This window comes from Tiliqua scincoides, chromosome 6 (genome assembly GCF_035046505.1).
Source record: "Tiliqua scincoides isolate rTilSci1 chromosome 6, rTilSci1.hap2, whole genome shotgun sequence".
Taxonomy (NCBI): domain Eukaryota; kingdom Metazoa; phylum Chordata; class Lepidosauria; order Squamata; family Scincidae; genus Tiliqua; species Tiliqua scincoides.
Genome location: NC_089826.1, coordinates 84,069,995 through 84,089,517, shown reverse-complemented (window position 1 = coordinate 84,089,517; position 19,523 = coordinate 84,069,995). Strand labels below are relative to the sequence as shown.

Here is a 19,523-nt window from a genome sequence, read left to right as displayed (position 1 = left end):
CTTGGCTGACACTTCAAATGTATAGTATAACCACAGTTTAGCTTGAATTAAGTCCTGCAGAGGAAGAGGATTGAGAGCCCAATCCTATCCAACTTTCTGAGGCTGAGGAAGCTGCAATGCCAGCTCTGAGGTAAGAGAACAAATGTTCCCTTAACTTGAGCTGGCCTCCATGCCTGCTCCTCCAACTCAGGATGCAGCGCATACCCTTGGCGCTATACTGGTGCTGGACAGTTGCAAATGTCATCAAGTTCAATAGAGCTTGTTCCCATTGAAGCATGCACAAGATCACAGGGTTAGTTATATAGAACAGTGCCATAACAGATCAAGAGTGTCATATAAGGCCCACAGGTCGGATACAGCCTGTGGAAGCTCATATCCAGCCTCCATGGTAACTGGGCTCTCCCAGCACCACCATCAGCTGCTCTCAACTACTGAAGTTGAAGTGACGCATCAGCAGAAGCAACACTGCTGAAAGAGTGGCGCTGGGAGAGCCCAATGATCATGTGGACTGCCCTTTAGGCAGTGCTGCTTCTGCTGAAATGTCACTTTGCAGAGCTGTGATGCCTCAGCAGAAGTGGTGCTGCTAAAAGGGTGGCCTGTGTGATAATTGGGTTTTCTCATATCTTGATTCAAGATTTGCATTTTTTCTCTTCTGTCATTTGCAGCTAATAAGTTCCCAGGTGAGAAAAAAAGTGCTTATTTCTGGTCATCACCTGCTTAGTGATGTCGGTTCCTGCTTAATGACATCACTTCTAGCCCCCAGCAGACACAATAAACGCTATTTGGCCCACTGTGTGAAACAAGTTTGACCTCCCCTCTGCGTCAGATCTTCCAATAATATGAGAAATGGTCAATAGCCTTGTCCTCAGAGTTCAGCTAACATGCTAACTGATCTTTAATTTAAAGTTTAGTTTTTCTATAAAACTACTGCACTGGAAACATTAGCAATTGAAATGTACACATATACCACACACTTTGTACCTGCAATGTGGCAGCTAACAACATTTCTACTCGACGACAAGCAAGGGTGTCAACCATTCGCGCTAGCACACGGAATGGAGTACTTAGAAGTTTGTCCACATACAACATCAACACAGCACCAGACTGGCTCAGGTGAATTCCCTCCAAGCACTGCAGTGTCTTCTTTACTGTGGTTGGCTAAACAAGGGAGCAGGAAAAGTATTTTTCAGACTAAGCTGACAGGAATCAGAGGTAAAAGTATGAAGAGTTACAACTGTGCTGGACAACAATTCTCTCCTTAACAGCTGGAGAAGTTAGAGACCAGGACCCCGAGGCATGGACGCAAAACACAAGCACACACCAGAGCTTTTCTGATAAGCTTTCTTTACGCTGTTCACTTACTTCCTAAATGGCTGGAAAAAAAATATCACAGGAAAAATATATAGTGCACATACATCAGAGGATGTGTTTTAATTGCTCTCAGCCAGGCCCTGTCTCCATTGTCCATTCCCCCTGACATCATTTACCACGTTCTCACACACGCTGTTTTAGAATTTTATCGTTTCAGCAATATAATTGTTGAAACCAGGATAGTCATTTATTTTTCAATAATCATATGCCAACATACATCATATATATTCTCATTAACAACTCTTCTCTTACACATTTCTTATACCCATAAATCCATGACAGGCACCTACAAATATACACTGGCTAGCTCCCCAAGAAACAGATGTCCAAGTTACAGAAAGCTGTGTCGGTGCTTTTTGCAGGTGTGATAGTGCTGGGCTGGCAAGAGCCAGTTGTTTTGACCTATGTATGCTCCGACTTCCGTACAGACTTCCACAACAGAAACGGTACATACATAGGAAGCTTAGTGTATACAATAATGCCTGTTAGATACAAGGAGGGCAAAGGTTCATGGGAATGGGATAAAAGGGTGAGCATGAGAGCGAGAGATTGTCTCCCCCCATATCTGAGGGAGATATCTGACACCCTGCTCTCCACAAAAGGGTTCTATATAGTCAGAGTGGATGAGTGATCCCAAATCACCCACCCACTTAACTACCCTCAATTTGCTGCACTCAGTTGTCAACACCTTATACTGTGGGTCTCTGTATCCATGGGCTTGGCATGTGCAGATTTGAGCATCTGTGGATGCCATGCTGCAGAGAGCCCCAAAAGGACTTCCGAATGTGACTGGAAGTCACTTTCAGTTCGCACTGGTTATTTCTGGTTGGAAGTGTTCTAAGGAGGCTGGGAGGCCGCGCATGGCTTCTGGAGGGCCAGGTGCAGCCTCCAGGTAGGTTTTGCAGAGCTGCGCTGTCCCCTCCTCCACAGATTTCAAATTCAGCGGGTTTTGGTATCTGTGGGGGGTCCTGAAAAGACTATCCCGCAGAAACTGAGGGCCCACTGTACTTTCCTGCAAATCAGTGATGCACGAAGTCAGAATTTTCAAAATCCAAACAACTTACAGCTGCAAAGTTCTCGCACCGTGACTGAATAGCTTGGATGAAAAGTCCGCTGGCTGCTGAGTTTCTGTGAACAGCACTAATGAAGTCTTGCACTGGAGGCTCATGGGAGAGGTTAATAAGATCTTGAACATGATTAACTATCAGCCAAGTTAAGTGTTCTGAATCATGCAGATTTTGACACTGCAGAAGGAAAAGAAATTGATTTGTCAATTCTAAGGCTATTTTCCCTGGATCATGACAAACCATAACGATAAATGTTCTCTATAATCAGTGAATTTCTCTGCAGGTGCCCCTTACTGAAATGGCTAGTTTAAGGAAAACAGAAAATAGAGCTTCAGTGATGGCAAGAACTCTGCAAGGAAAGTTCAAAAAACAGAAAGTGCCACAAATATATAAACGATTATGCTGATGGCAAAGTCAGGTCTAAGTGCAAGTTTGTGGGTCAGGATTACTAAAGGTCTTCTCCTAGAGTTGTGTGTGACATAGCACCAGCACAGTACATGATTTTTTATAGCATAAGATAACAGGTCCCTGCCCCAAGCTGATGAAAAATCAAAGTTATATGCAAATTAATATATTGAATAATAACCACCACATCTGATTATTTTATGAACTAAATACAATAGGAAAAAGTTGAAACACATACATTTAAATGTAGGTTAAAAGGTAAATTAAAAAAGCTACTTAGAGAATGAAATTAATTCAGACATTACCACATAATCACAAAACAGGATGAGCGCCCCTCTTCGGACAACCTCTCGATTACACATGCTGAGTTTGGATTCCGAATCTGCCTCATCTTGGTCTCCAGTCATCTGAGGACTAAGCAATTTAGTAGTAGAGAAACTATGCCTCCTGAAAGAAAGAGAAAGTTTATTTTACTGCTAAACAAAGACTTCCTAAAAGTTATTTCATTTTGGGCAGTTATCTCTCTTGATACTTTTTACTTACTTCAAAAAATGCCATACATGCACACTGCAAGTATTTGATGTTTAAAGAGAAGCAAATGCACATCCAAGCAAGAGGATTGCACAATCCAACATGAGGCTGCACTGTGACCTCCCATCAACAGACAAGGTTACAGTTGGGGCACAATCTTTTACAAAGAGAAGGATTTGGCATCTTTTTTGCCACTCTGCCTCCTAGCCAAATCAGGAGCCATGTAAATCCCAAAGGCCAATCAAGGTACATAATAAGGCCAAGAAAGAGGTTAGAACTCTTGTATCAACTGTTCATACATCCAGACTGCCTTGCACTCTAAAAATCACTGCTACACAGCACCCATTTCATGAGAGGAGATGCCATATAGACCACTGAGTTGCTATACTAAGCCCCTTTTAGCTGGTACTCCATGGCCATAAGCTTCTTCCATTCACAAAGAAAGTTTACAGTAATGGAATGCCATTGCAAGACAGGTTAGGGCACAAACAGCTTGAGGGTGTAATCCTAACCAACTTTCCTGCACTGGCATAGCTGTGCCAGTGGGGCATGTGCTGCATCCTGCAGCTGGAGGGCAGTCACGGAGACCTCCTCAAGGTAAGGCAATGTTTGTTCCCTTACCTTGAAGTTGCATTGCCCTTACCTCAGTGCTGGAAAGTTGGTTAGGATTGCGTCCTAAGTTTCTTAAAATCCAATTTAGATTTCCCAATTACACACCAAGCAAAGTACAAATCTTGCCCTCAGAACTGTGAACATGTATAAGCTTTGAATTTTTTTTTCAAGGGGAGGGACAGTGGTTTGGTGGTCTGAACCAATGGGTTAGTGAAAGGTAATGATACACAAACATTGAAAAGCCACTAGAAGTCATGAGAAAAAAATGCAGAGAAGCTCCATTCCTCTGAACACTAGACTCTTGTTAATGTTTTCTGCATGTTTTCAAAACCCAGGTTTCTAGCCATAACACAAGAATCTTGATTTAAAGAAAAATATGAGATTCTCAGCATTCTGTGGCAGATTTATACCATGAACGACCAGTCCTGAAGCAATATTCTTACACTGAGGTTTTCAAGTTTCCTATCTTCAGAGAACCTTATCCATGCTTACATGCATTATGGAACTCCTGCACATGTACCAAAGAAATCCCACATACTGTGAAGGGTTCCTGGGTCATGCTCTAGGTTGCATTCTGGCTAAGCCTCTTGAACCTCACACTGTTGCTCTGTGTGAACATGTGACTGAAAATACAGCCAATGCAGCTGCACACTGCATGGCAAAGTAGGTACATTATTTTTCAGGAAAGCTTGCTATTGAAAAACCCAGAAAAGCTTCCAAGGTACCTCAGTGTTCTCCAAAACACATCTTGAAAAACCAAGTCTCTTGAGACTTTTCGGCGAGGCCTGAAGACCCTTCTGTTTAAACAAGCCTTCTGAGTTCTCAGCCTTTTTAACATCTTTTCAACATCTTTTAATTTTTTACAGGCCTGATTCTTTTATGACTTGCTGCTCTATGCTCTTTTTACCTTTTTACTACTTTTTATCTGACTACTGTTTTGATGATAAGGAAACTGAACGCTTTCCACATGCGCTGCCTCCGACGCATTCTCGGCATCACCTGGCAGGACAAAGTTCCAAACAACACAGTCCTGGAACGTGCTGGAATCCCTAGCATGTATGCACTGCTGAAACAGAGACGCCTGCGTTGGCTCGGTCATGTCGTGAGAATGGATGATGGCCGGATCCCAAAGGATCTCCTCTGTGGAGAACTCATGCAAGGAAAGTACCCAACAGGTAGACCACAGCTGCGATACAAGGACATCTGCAAGAGGGATCTGAAGGCCTTAGGAGTGGACCTCAACAGGTGGGAAACCCTGGCCTCTGAGTGGCCCGCTTGGAGGCAGGCTGTGCAGCATGGCCTTTCCCAGTTTGAAGAGACACTTGGCCAACAGTCTGAGGCAAAGAGGCAAAGAAGAGGCCCATAGCCAGGGAGATAGACTAGGGACAGACTGCACTTGCTCCCAGTGTGGAAGGGATTGTCACTCCTGAATTGGCCTTTTCAGCCACACTAGATGCTGTTCCAGAACCAGAGCGTGATACCATAGTCTTTCGAGACTGAAGATTGCCAACAATAATATGCTTTTATCTGTTTTAAATTATGCTGTTAATCTGTTTTTTAATTATGTTGTTTAATCTGTTTTTAACCTGTTGTAAGCCACCTTGAGTCCCATCGGGGAGAAAGGCGGGGTAAAAATAAAGTTATTATTATTTTTATTATTATTATTGAAAAACCATTGATCTCAAACATTTAACAAAGCTGCTCACAGAGTAGCTGGGGGGAGATCCTGACTGTTCTTGAGAAAGAAAATTTGGCTTCCATGTATAAAGGAAAAGTGTCAAGAAACAAAATGCGCAAGAACATTAGAAGCAAAAAAATGTGAAAGGATACATTAAACTGATTGCTCAAACAAGAACCAAAACCATGTTTAATTTCCCAATAACTACTTGGTTTTGTAAAGGCTAAATAAAATGGGTTGCAGCATGACATAAAGGAATAAACAGGAAAATAAAGGCAGAAAATAAGGCATGAATGAAAAGTAATACTGAATTGTAATAAAATATTCTACCACCACAAAGAAAATGCTTACTTTGGCGTTCTATGCACTTCTGACCACCAGCTGCAGTCAGTATAATTAACGAGTAGTAGGATTTGACACCACAGGAGTACTAATGAAGGATGTGTGGGTATCATGGACTGAACAAAAACATTTAGGCTTTCAAGGGTATAAAAATCACCACCGGATCCATCTCCTATAAAAAGCTTGGTGGATGCAACTGTGATTCTTCTGAACATGCCTAAATATAAAGTAAAAAAATGCAGTTAGATATAAAGCATTTTAAGAGATACAGTTGATAACGTGCAGGGGGAGAGTAACGGGCCCACTTCACCCCAGCACTGTCTGTTCTAGTGGCTGTCTGCTGGTATTCTTTTGCATCTTTTTAGATTGTGAGCCCTTTTGGGACAGGGAGCCTTTAGTATTTGATTTTCTCTGTAAACCGCTTTGTGAACTTTTAGTTGAAAAGCGGTATATAAATACTGTTAATAACAACAACAACAACAACAACAACAACAACGTAGTTATTAAGTCACTAAAATTACTAATCTTAAGTTTTAAATAGCTGTTTGTTTCAGTTAATGAAGTTTCTGATTTGCTTATTTCAAAAGGATTTTCTCTTATCTGACCATTTTGATTGCAGAGTTTACACTGAAAATTACACTTAGCATCACAGGGTAAATACAAAGGTCTCCGTATGTCACAAGTATCCTCCCCAAAATGTAATAACGAGAACTACATGCATACAGACACTTAAAACCTTCTTTAGAACACAATAGACTGAGGCCCAGTGCAGATAATAGAAGCTAAGGACTACTGAACAAGTGGTGTGGCTAATGATCATGTAGTCTGGAGCTCAAAATGATGCCCAAGAAGTGAAGTCATGCCCAGGTTTTTAAAAAAGTGAGAATGGAAAATCCACCTACTCCCCCCAGCAGCTCACTGCCCACTTCTGCTCTCTCCCCCAGGCTGGCCCCATATTAACATCTTATTGTTTTCCTTCTGTATCATAATACACAGGAGGTCTGGTCTAGAGGGTACAGCCTCTGTTTGCCGGAAGATAACATCCGAAGGTTGCCAGTTCGAGGCCACCTGCACCGTGAATGGCGAGACCTTGAAGCAGCTGACAAGCCGAGCCAAGTTATTCCACCTGTTCTTTGGCATGAGCGAAGAAGCGTCTTGGCTGCCCTCCATGTGAGAGATGAAGGAGCTGCTTGTCACCTTGCGTGGGAGGAAACTGGAGGCCAGAATGTGATACCAGATCAGAAAGATCCATCTGAAATGTTGTGGTTCTTGAAAGATAGAACCTTTCTTCAATTGTAAAAATCCCTATGGGGATTTAGAACAGCATGCCTATGTAAACCGCCTTGAATTAAAGTCTGAGGAGAAATCTGACAACCAAGAAAGGCGGTATATAAATACCTGTATTATTATTATTATTATTATTATTATTATTACACCTAATTTGCTCTCGGAATATTCAGTCACATTGGTCACTTCTGAGATAAGAAAACTCAGTTTTTGTTACATAAGGCAGTTGTGTTTTCCTTTTCTGGTTTTTGGATAGAATAGAGATATTTTGACACGTTTTGTTTCATTGCATTCTGCATTAAATGCCACACTGAATGGAATATAATATTATGGTATTATTTGAAAATGCCAAGGTTTTCACAATTTTGGCCTCTGGTGTCAAGCTCAGGCTGTTGCGGCCCTAAAGCTTGTTGCCTGGTACAACTGCTACCCCCTGCACCTCCTTGGCTACGCCACTGCTACTGAAAGTCCTATGGACGTAGACACTACTGGAAGTTAAGGGATAGGATGGAAGACTTCCCACTCCTGTCCTTGTGGGAATCCCACTATTTGTCTCTACACAGTCTGTTAATCCAGGTTAACACAAAGTCAAAGATGGTCCTAAATTAATTTTCAGATGCCCAAAATAACCTTCAATTCTGAAACAGAGTTTAGAAATGTCCACTGGTTCATATGAATCAGGGTAAATGATGATCTGACAGAATGTTGTACACCATGGGGGGCGGGGCCTGAAGGTAACTGCAAACCTGTGAGTCAGTCCTTTCACCCTTGTTAACCCAGTCTGAAAAGAGAGTGTTCTAATTTCCTGGTGGAAAATATTAGTATAGTAACAAAACCTTCACTAACAAACAATATTTTCAATTCAATTAAAATACATGCATACAGAATTGAAAGCAATTATTTCATTAGCTTGAAGAATAATACAACACAACTGATTTGACAAAGTAGTACCAGATTTGAAGGTATGAATTAGGCACATTAGCAAAGTCCCCAACTCTTGACAATAAAAGGTGTGCTGTTGTTCATTCATATCCACATGCACGTGTTTGGTGGTAATGTCTTCCAGCAGGATACCCACCAACTGTAACAAAAACCTAAACAAGAACACAGCACACAAATTTACAAAGGATTCTTGAAGTTCACCCAGCAAAAAAACATGCAGGCTTAAAGCTTATCTGTTAACATTGCCCTAGAGCAGCAGGCACCAAACCCCGGCCTGCAGGCCAAATCCAGCACCACGAAAAAGCCTTCCCTGGGCTGGTGGTGCCATGGCCTCTTATCTTTCCATCCAATCTCCTCACAAAGTACTGAGCATGAAGTGCCCAGAGTCTAACAGGCATAACATCTGCTTTTCTTTTAGTCACCCACTTTATATCAAAAATTATTACTGTAAGAAACTTTAAAAAATGTATTAAGGAAAAGTACATACCTGGAAAGTGTCTCTTCAGGCAGATATTTACCTTGCTCTTCCACAGTTTGTTCACTGGTTGGGGTAATTATACTTTCACCATTTCGTAGCCTGTTAATTGTTTGGCACGATAGTAAATTTGGTGAGAAGGAAAGTTCTTGAATACGAGAAAGAACAATGTCTTCTGTTGACTGTGAAATCAGCACACGGAGAATAGCAAGAATGCCAGATATCCATAACTGGATGGTGCTCACTGATGCCTAATGAAGAAAGACAAACCCAGAACACAGCAAGTTAAAATAATGTGTATGAACTGTGGCAGATTTTACAGTCAGAAAAGGAAGCTCCTACAGGGAGGGGAGGTGAATGAGAGACGCTCTGGAGAGTTAGAGAGCATTCTGGTGCTGCTGTACCGTGGGGCAACAGCCAGAGATAGGCTTGGGCTTTTAGACAATTCCCCAACAAGGTTGTTATGGGCATTTCTTATGGGCATCAGCATCTTGTCAAGTAGAATCATTTTCCTTACCATTGTACTAGGAGTAACAAACATGCTCCTTAACAGCATATCCACTGGACGGAGAGCTGATGGTGCCAATATTTCAAATAAAGTATTCAATACCCCCAGAGCTTCATGGGAATCTATATGCATCTATTTAAAAAGCAAAACAAAAAATGTATCACTTTTATCATCCTCACAATCAACCTGCTAAATCAGTTAAAATTATTGTAGAGAAAAACGAACAACATTGCTAAACGTTTTATATTCATTTCTGACAACAGTCTTAAAAATCAACCAAAATGATATTGTGACTAACACCCCTACAGCAACACTTTCTCAAGCATTATTAGGAATTAGGAGCATTGAATTCCTCTTAAATAACATATTTTCACTTGAAATTTGGATTATTTTCTTGAAATTTACCCAATGTTTAGGAGAAGAGAGAAATAACTTACATTTTTAACCAGCACATTAGCTTTTTTGCATATCTAAAAGACCACAATTGGACAGAAAATTTGAGCACTAGTCAAGTTTTAAGTGTTCGTTTGCAATTCTTGAACAGCTTGCTCCCAGTCAGAAAACAATCTTTTTATTTCCACTTTATGGGATTCACACTTAATTTGCTTCATGTCTCTGTACATGAAGCTACTAAACCATCATTCTTCACTACAAATTGTATGCATAAGACTGAAGAAATCTTCAAGTGTCTGATTGTCCAAGACGTCTGATGTAGTGTAGACACTGGAAATATTTACTAAGCTGTGCTCTGAATAGCTTTGAAAAAATTAGGTGACTTGACAAAGTTTAAAACCTTTTTCCAATGGTGCAGATGAAGTATAAAAGGATGTCTCTGTAGATGCACAATTATTTAGTTAAGCCATTTCTGCCCAACGTTGCATATATGCAACAGGGACCAAATGTGTATACCTATAGATCGTGTGTATACCTATAGGTTGGGCAACAATGAGTTAACTCAATGCAATATTTTCATTTACCAGAATACATATAATAGCATAAATACATATATATGCAAAAAATAGTGGCTATATCAAAGGGTATTTGTTCATAAAGATAAGTAACTATTAATTTAACCTGCTGTTTTGCTAACATTGGGAGAATTATGTCTGCTATCTGTCGAGACATTCTTTTCCACTTGTCTTCATTCTCTCTGTGACACTGCTGCAACACTATGATGAACATCTCCAGCACCTGAAGATAAAGGAGAATCTCAGGATACACCATATTCATTTGAATCTCATAAGAACATAAGAACAGCCCCACTGGATCAGGCCATAGGCCCATCTAGTCAGCTTCCTGTATCTCACAGCGGCCCCACCAAATGCCCCAGGGAGCACACCTGATAACAAGAGACCTGCATCCTGGTGCCCTCCCCTGCATCTGACACAGCCCATTTCTAAAATCAGGAGGTTGCACAAACACATCATGGCTTGTAACCTGTAATGGATTTTTCCTCCAGAAACGTGTCCAATCCCCTTTTAAAGGCATCCAGGCCAGATGCCGTCACCACATCCTGCGGCAAGGAGTTCCACAGACCAACCACATGCTGAGTAAAGAAATATTTTATTTTGTCTGTCCTAACCCTCCCAACACTCAATTTTAGTGGATGTCCCCTGGTTCTGGTGTTACGTGAGAGTGTAAAGAGCATCTCTCTATCCACTTTATCCTTCCCATGCATAATTTTGTATGTCTCAATCATGTCCCGCCTCAGGCGTCTCTTTTCTAGGCTGAATCTCCAACCATCATTTCCTGCCTGTTTTGTATCAGAGGCACCAGAGTTTGCCCCTCCTTCCCAACATATAAAACAACTTCTCTTGTGTAGTTATGCAGTATTTCCCCGCTAGCAGCAGTCAATTACCTTGATTGAGGCTGCAGGGAGGGGAAGGATGCATAGCAAAAAGCCCAATCCTATTCCCCCACCCCCCCCACCCCACCCCCGTAGATGCAGCTGCACCAACAAGTGCACTGGCACAAATGGCTTATCCTATGCTTATCTTTGTTCAGTGGTTTATGTTGATTATGGGATTTTGTAATAGTTTACCAAGCTGTTGTTTTTGATAGTATGATTTGCAAGTTGCCTTGAGAACTCAATATTCAAATGGTAGGAAAGAAACATTTTACAGAAATAAAATGCATCATAAAAATATTAGAAACATAGCAGGCACTGGGACCAAGACTAATAGTCATATTTTACCATGCAAAAATATTTGGACATGGGGACACCAATGTAAGTTTTTCACTCACTCATACACCCACCCCATTAGTACTACACACATCCCTTTTGCTTTCACCGCCTGGAATGGCTCTGAAGTGGAAGGGGAGGGGCCTCCTGCACACTGGTGAGGCTCCCTGCAAAACTTAGTGCTTTGCCCCCCTCTAGCTATGCTACTGTGTACTACAGTTAAACTACAGCATTTAAATACAAGTCATCTTGAAATATGGAAAATCTTGAAAATGGATTAATTGTAAGTCACCTTAAATCAACACACAGGTAGAATAAAAGCAAAACACAGAGTCTTTCAGACCAACCTGAACAATAATGGATTAACGCTTTCTACGGAATTTACCTGATGATACTGGATTAGCCTCAACAGCATAGAGACTACCACTTCTTTCTGTGTTTCTAGTTCTTTCCCAGCATCAGCTTTATTTGCTCCTCTTAATATAAAGAGATCATGAACAATGGGTTGCAGAGCTGGTATTGCTAAAGAAAGAGATATTTTGCAATTTAGTTTAGGATTCATTATAAACAGCATAGAAGGCAAAGATCTTTTGCTGCCAATGTGAAGCACAAAGTGACTCACATTCTAATCTATTCATCTTAAACTTCTATCAAAAGAGATGAAAGCTTGTCAGTGATTAGGAAAGAGGTTCACCATAGGAATAGATTGAGATTATCTAAACCTTGGCTAATAAACATACACTTAGAACAGGAGTCTCTAAACTTTTCAGCCAAAGGGCCGCATCAAATATGTGGCACAGTGTTGAGGGCCAGAAAAATAAATATTAAATATAAAATTTAAATAAATACATTAGAGATGGAACTTAGATGAATGAATGGGCTCAAATGTCCAGGATTTATCCAAGCACCAACATACCCCAAGAAATAAGGCACACACTTAAATGGATCCCCATTCCCCCACCTCACAAGCACAACTCTGGTTGTGTTTGGTCAACTGGATTAGAGGCTCTCAGGGAATCAGACGCTGGCCGCGGGTCGGATAGAAGCTTACCACGGATCGCATCTGGCCCCTGGGCCGGGGTTTGGAGACCCCTGACTTAGAAGAATGATAGAAAAGAAATTGGTAAAAGTAAATAAAATACATTCCTACTCTCCACAGTTCTTCCTATCCAACAGCTTCAGTAGAAAGTCCAGTTTGGGTACATCAAATATATATTAAAAAATTTAGGTAATTACTTTTAAAGGAAACATGTCCACTCCTAAAATGGTTTTTCAGATCTATTAAGTATAAATATATCACCACAAAACCCCTACAATAGTTTAGAACTTGGCATAACCAGTGTTACTTTTACTGCTTCTGCTATTTAATTACCATGTGTAACAGCTTTTCTTCCACTGGCCATTATCCCATCACAGAGTCGAATAATTTTAGGAATTCCAATGATCTGTTTGGAGTGGTAGCGTTCATAAGACAATAATACCAGGAAGAAAAAGATACTAGGAATAATTGCTTCCGATTCCCTGGGGGAAAAAGGAAGAGAAATATTAGATTTTTCCCATGACAGTTCTTTCTGGTCACAGAGACGACACATCTTTGGATGTATAAACATTGGAGACTACCTCAATCAGGAGACTATACCCCTGCTAACTGGGTAAATACCCCTGCTAACTGGGTAAGAGGAACTTTTTAAGTGGGTGCTCTTCTTTTATTTAATGGGGGGGGGAGTAACTGGCCCTCCTCACCCCAGCACTGTCTTTTCTAGTGACTGTCTGCTGGTGTTCTTTTGCATCCTTTTAGATTGTGAGCCCTTTTGGGACAGGGAGCCATTAGTTGTTTGTTTGATTTTCTCTGTAAACCGCTTTGTGAACTTTCTGTTGAAAAGTGGTATATAAATACTGTTTTTATCACCATCACCATCATCTACTTCAAGGAGACATAACTTCTTCAGACTTCTGAAACCTCTATGGCAGGGGTTCCTAAGTACACTATGATGCCTTAGCCACTTAAGCCACTTACTCAAAGTTAAGGTGGGAATCTTCTTACATAAAATCTTTCACTGAATGAAATCAATAGAGAAACTTGACATCTAAACATCACTTTCTACAAAAACAGACCTTTAGCACTCTATGTATGCCCTCCTCTCTGGAGTGAGAAGACAAAAACAGGGAACTCACTGGGCACGTATCTTCTCATATTTTAATCTGTTCCTTTGGCACCAGTTTCTTCTCTATCATTGCCCGATCTCAGAGATTACACAATGAGTGTGAAAGTGTCACAATGCTATGTAACCAGACTTGGCTATCAGTAGAGAGAGAATAGTAGTTCCCAGTCCCAGCAGACAAAGATATGACAGCCACAATGATACCTTAAAAGAAAACATTGGGGTAGGATGACCCTTAAGTTTTGGGAAACATTACTCAATCCCTGTATATTTCTCCACTCTTCTAAAGTATCAGAACAGTCACCAGACGTTTGTCCCAGGAGAACAGGTCATGAAATTGTACTATTCTGACTCCACCATGTGTGTAATATCTCTCAGTAGAAAGAAGCTGCACTGCCCTTACGTGAGGTAGTAAACTGAGCCCATGCTCCCCTTTCACTGTTTTGTAATGAAATTACCATAGTATAGCTAAAAATGAACAACTGACCCAGTAGTCATGGCAAAAGGAATGGGTTCCCCACCTCTGCAAATGCTTTCTTGCCCTTTCAAGTCCCCCACAAAATTGTCACAAAAAGGGAGGCGCTTCTTGGAAGGCATGAAAATATTCAGAAAAACAAGCCACAATTCTGATTCAGTCCTAGTTTTTAAAAGCATGCCATTTCAGGAAACTTGTAATAGATTTCTACCTGAACTGCCCCACTTCAATGAATTCAAACTGCTTTAGCACAAATCCAATGAACACCTACAGGAAAAATAAAATATCCAAATTAAGTGATGGAAAAACAGTTGAATAAATGGTTACTGTGTTAATAAAAGCATACCAAAATTAAAACTCATAAGGCTAATTTTTTTTAAGTTACTTGCTGTACATGTCTATGATTCCACATAAGTCAACTTCGTTAATAAGAAAAAAAAAACTACTGATTCTATTTTTTTAAAAAGAAAATTAGTGACTCTGGAAGCACGCAGAGTCCCCCCACCAGAAAGGGTAAGCTCTGAAAAAAGGGAATCAGTGCCTAGGAGGGATGACAGGCATGAATCAGGCTTTCTGAATATACTGAAACTGTTCATTTCAAAGAATTAAATGGCAGTCAGTTAAAATAAGAATGTTATTAAAACATTATGCTTGATAAAATAATTGATTTTTTCCCCTTTCATCACAAGTCAGTACTCTTCATAATGAAATTTTTTATAAAGAAAACACACCTAATATATTTATACTAATCTTATTATTGATTAGTAGGCTATGATCCAAGCTGTATGTTCCAACAGCTACTTTTCTGTAACCAGCTAAACATAAGAAAGACAGTATTAAGATGAACATGCTCACCTGGTCAGAATCTAGAAGGCAGTAATTAACACGCAGCTGAACCAGTTGTGCAAGAAGATCCAAAACTTGCCTTTGCATCTGTACTGACGTGGTGGTGGTATACTGCTTTAAAGCTTTGATGACAAGGGGCTCAAACAAACGAATGTGGTTGTGAATGATGTTCTATTAACAAATATGAAAAAGATGGAAAATGGTATTCCACTGTTATGTCCATTATGTCAACATATTAATATATTTTCTTTTCATATTAATTGCCAATGTAAATTGGTGCCAGCCAACCCCCCGCCCCCCCCAATCAATCAATCATTCTAGATGGGAGAGGAGTCTGGAAGATGGATTGCAGGGAATTAAGGCTTAGAATCCCTAAAGATGCCCCCTTATCTACAATTGGGGCAGCTCCAGATTTAAACACTGGGTCTGTTACTGTGATATTGTGTTTGTCCCTGTTATTGACTTGAGGAGAGGCATGCTTTTACACTGTAATTTGATCTGTGTGTAAAGACAAAAATCTATAGCTTCTCTTTTACAATATTTTCATAAAATATCGAGAGCAACATTGTAGGGAATATACTTTTGCTTGTACCTTGTCTGCACGATGCTTTGCTGCACTTGTCACCCCTGTTTTCATTTGCGTAGAAACCTTTTGCAACACATCAAACCAGCTGTATATAAATAAAATTATTAGTGTCCATTTTTTTTCTAGAATATCAACTGTATTGCACAGACAGTAGTGGAGAATGCGTTTAAATTTCAAGCAGCCTATGTTGAGGCTGAGGCAGCTTAAAAGAGATGGAATACAAGGATAGTAATTAAATAAATAATAAAAGAAACAGCAGTGAACTGCAGACTTGCTTTCTAATCTATCAGATTGCCTGCTTTAACCATTTCGGGTATACTGTTGCAGTGCATCATGTAGATTTATGATTAAACACTGGACGGCCTGCTTGTACATTTCTTCTCCCTCCCCAGAGGGCGCTCTACATAGCTTAGACTATGGTTACAGTTATTAAGAAATGAAAACCACAAGGGTCTATTAATTTTTTGGACCCCCCCCCCCCCCACTTATCCCCTTTTACAAACAATTCAATTCCTTATGCCAACTTTCCTGCTAAGGTGTAAGGCAGTTTTGCAATGCATGTCTCTCCCTCCACAGCTCTGTTCCTCTGTTTACAAGTCAAAACTGAGAACTAAGATAAGGAGAGTAAAACTAAGGATAAGGACCAAGAAAGAGGATAGGAGGGGGGGGGGAAGGTTTTTTGTGTGTTTTTTTAAGAGATGATAGATCTCATGCATGCTGGATGCTACTGCTGTATCTGTGGCACTGCAGCATACTGTGGAGAAACAGTCTTAGCTCCTTGAAGAGCTCTGAAGATTGGTATGACTGAACTTGCCTTGCCTTCTATACCTACTAAGATATAGTCGGATATGGCCAATAAGACAGGAACTAAATTAGCTGGGGACCATCAGACTGGGTCTTGTCTGGTTTATCTTTTCCTCTGGTAACTGAACAGGGCATGACGTGGCCAATGAAACAGGTCACACGCCATGTTACTCTGCACTTCCCTAGCCTTGGCAGACCCCGGATTCACCGTAAACATCACAGTAGGTCTCCAAGGTAAGGAGTTTGAGAACCTCTGACTTAGGTTTATAATGCCTGCATTTTTCTTCCTCTGTATTACTCCCTACACCTCAACTTAGAGTAAGAAAGGCTGCCCTGCCCCAGGGAAGGTAACACAGCCACCTGCACTTCTTCTCTAGAACTAGCTTTTCATTTACAGCAATATGGAAAAGCATGCAGGTTAAGTATTCTGCCCAACCGCTGAAGCTAGAGGCACTGGGGTAACAGACAAGCACTAATAAAGCAATTTTAGTATAATTAAATAACTTTAGATGTACTGTACTAGGATACTTATGTTTTTGCTGTTTTGCATTAACACCCTTCCCCTACCACATCCCTACACCACACACGTTCTCACTATGGGCCTGTCTAAGTACAGGATAACAGTTACTCTTACCCAGAAGTATCATGTTCATGTTCAGCCTGCACCATATTCCTTAAACTAGCATCAGCAAGCGCCTGTGTAAAATGTGTGTAAGGAGCCATGAAGCAATAATGATAAAGGCCACGCCTCACGTTTGAAGAGCCTAAACGCTGCGCTCTGCCTTGAGATCTGCTGGGGTTTGAAAACAAGCACTCATATTGTGAAGCCAAGTTTGTGCCAAACAAAGTCTTCAGCAACTATAGAAAGACAGGAAAAAAAATCTAAAATTAGGCAAACTTATATACATTTTAAAGCAAAAGAGCAAAGCAATTCTTATTCTTTAAGATAGGAAGGATCGCATCCCCACATGCATATATAAAAGTGGATCCAACTCAGCTGCAAAACCACCCACCCTGCAAAAGAGAGAGCTGTATGGACTCTTGTTCCCAACATGTTTCTAATATTTTGTTATCAAGTCTTTTATTTACTCCTCCAAAAACAGCTCCAAAAAGTTTGCTACTCCAACTAACTTGGGACCAAAACGCACGTTTAGCACATAGCTTAACTTTCCATTTGTATTTCGTAAATAGTAGCCTGGGGACAGGAGTGGAGAGGAGATCAGGACTGGAACCTGCAGAATAATGGGGGGAAGAAATGTTTTTTAAACCACTTCCCCTCCATAGTGATTAAGACAAAAATTCCCTCAGCATTTCCTGCAAGCTTCCTTTTTGGCCTGAGCAGGAAGCTGCCACTGGAGCCAACTGTTGAACCATGGAATGTTTCTGCTCTCACAACATGGGCTGCTGCATCCTCCAATATCATGGCACCAACCTCAGTTCTTTCCTTTTCAGTATGCACTTATTTTGGCCCCCTTAGATGTTGAAGTGCCACTTGAACAAAGCTAGGAAGCTTCTTTACCAAAAGAAGGGATGGGGGTTTTGGCCAACTGGTGCCCATGAGTACCTCAGAGGATGAACAGGCTACTTACTGGGGAGCATGGAGTTCTGGATCTTGCCTGAGGTGCTGCTTCTCAGAATATATACATCCCCCGAAGTGCCCTTTACACTACTGCAGAAGGTGCCTTTCAGTGAGACAGTCCCATAGTGGGAGCATAGTTGGAGCATCCCATCTCATGCGTATTTCAAAGAGACACAACTACGCAGGCAAGACTGATCACAGGGTCTCACAGGGTCTTTTCCCATAACACTCCATGGGAACTCCATGGGAAAGGCCTACGCCAGCGATTACAGTGAGAGTTTGGACATCGTTAAGTCCTAACAGAAGCGGGGGCAGCGATCCAATCGCCACGATCATACTGCTGCTGGGGACAAAAGGATTTTTTTTTTTTTAGACTTACTAGGGAGTTGCTATGGCTGTCTGGGGGGTCCGGGGAGCCTGTGGCCCTCTCTGCAGGCCTCCTTGCACCTACGAACTGCTCTAAACTAAGCTCCCGACCCACTTCTGGTTTTCCTTGTGAAACTGGAAGTGGGTAGTGAGTGCAGTTTAGAACAGTTTCTGTGGTATGGGGAGGCCTGAAGAAGGCCATGGGCTTCCATGGTAAGCCTTAAAAAACCCTTTTGTTCCCGGCAGCAGTGTGATCATGCCATCATCCTGCCCTTTTAAGGGGGCAGTGACAGAACTTCTCTGGCTGGGGTATTACATGAATGGACCCACCCACATGACTTCAAGCCTTTAAAATGCTACAAGTATACTGTAGAATTAACTGAACAAATGGAAAAAAGACAGGGTACAGATGGATTAGATAAATAAAATAAGAATGCTCTATGGTGGTTCTTTAATATTTAAAAAGTACCTTAAATGCACAAGATTTCCTTTGTTCATTTTACTGAAACAAAGGGTTAGCTTAATGTAGCATAAAACATAGAAAAAATTTTTCTTGTTACCTGCTGTACGCACACAGTTGCCATCATTGGTTCTCTATTGAAACAAGACTTCAGATAACCCAGAATTTCTTCAACATACTAAAACAGAAAAATTTTAAGTTGCCATTTAGACTTTATCCCCCTAAAATATTAACGATACAATGAGCACAAAAATGTCAAGTTTTCATATCTTTTAAGACTAATTTGAAAGAATTTTGTTTTAAACAAAGAATTAGGGAAGCAGAAATGATAATTATCTTATTAAGAAAATAAGAACATAAGAACAGCCCCACTGGATCAGGCCACAGGCCCATCTAGTCCAGCTTCCTGTATCTCACAGCGGCCCACCCAATGCCCCAGGGAGCACACCAGATAACAAGAGACCTGCAAGGCTTCCTGGGAATTGTAGTTAAGAACATAAGAACAGCCCCACTGGATCAGGCCATAGGCCCATCTAGTCCAGCTTCCTGAATCTCACAGCGGCCCACCAAAGGCCCCAGGGAGCACACCAGATAACAAGAGACCTGCAAGGCTTCCTGGGAATTGTAGTTAAGAACATAAGAACAGCCCCACTGGATCAGGCCATAGGCCCATCTAGTCCAGCTTCCTGTATCTCACAGCGGCCCACCAAATGCCCCAGGGAGCACACCAGATAACAAGAGACCTCATCTTGGTGCCCTCCCTTGCATCTGGCATTCTGACATAACCCATTTCTAAAATCAGGAGGTTGCGCATACACATCATGGCTTGTACACCGTAATGGATT

General features: G+C 41.1%; 1 protein-coding gene across 1 annotated transcript in view; it reads right to left on the bottom strand.

The window, feature by feature from the left end:
- Positions 1-19,523, bottom strand: part of HTT (huntingtin) — a 107,983-nt gene that overhangs the window by 37,983 nt on the left and 50,477 nt on the right. Inside the window, exons 30-44 of the mRNA XM_066632824.1 lie at positions 18,779-18,856; positions 16,908-17,131; positions 15,476-15,554; positions 14,893-15,054; positions 14,249-14,304; positions 12,773-12,921; positions 11,786-11,922; positions 10,293-10,409; positions 9,228-9,350; positions 8,723-8,961; positions 8,245-8,387; positions 6,016-6,223; positions 3,149-3,290; positions 2,436-2,615; positions 982-1,158 (exon numbers count right to left, since the gene is read on the bottom strand). Coding sequence (XP_066488921.1) covers positions 982-1,158; positions 2,436-2,615; positions 3,149-3,290; positions 6,016-6,223; positions 8,245-8,387; positions 8,723-8,961; positions 9,228-9,350; positions 10,293-10,409; positions 11,786-11,922; positions 12,773-12,921; positions 14,249-14,304; positions 14,893-15,054; positions 15,476-15,554; positions 16,908-17,131; positions 18,779-18,856 — 2,214 coding nt within the window. The remainder of the gene's footprint in view (positions 1-981; positions 1,159-2,435; positions 2,616-3,148; positions 3,291-6,015; positions 6,224-8,244; positions 8,388-8,722; positions 8,962-9,227; positions 9,351-10,292; positions 10,410-11,785; positions 11,923-12,772; positions 12,922-14,248; positions 14,305-14,892; positions 15,055-15,475; positions 15,555-16,907; positions 17,132-18,778; positions 18,857-19,523) is intronic.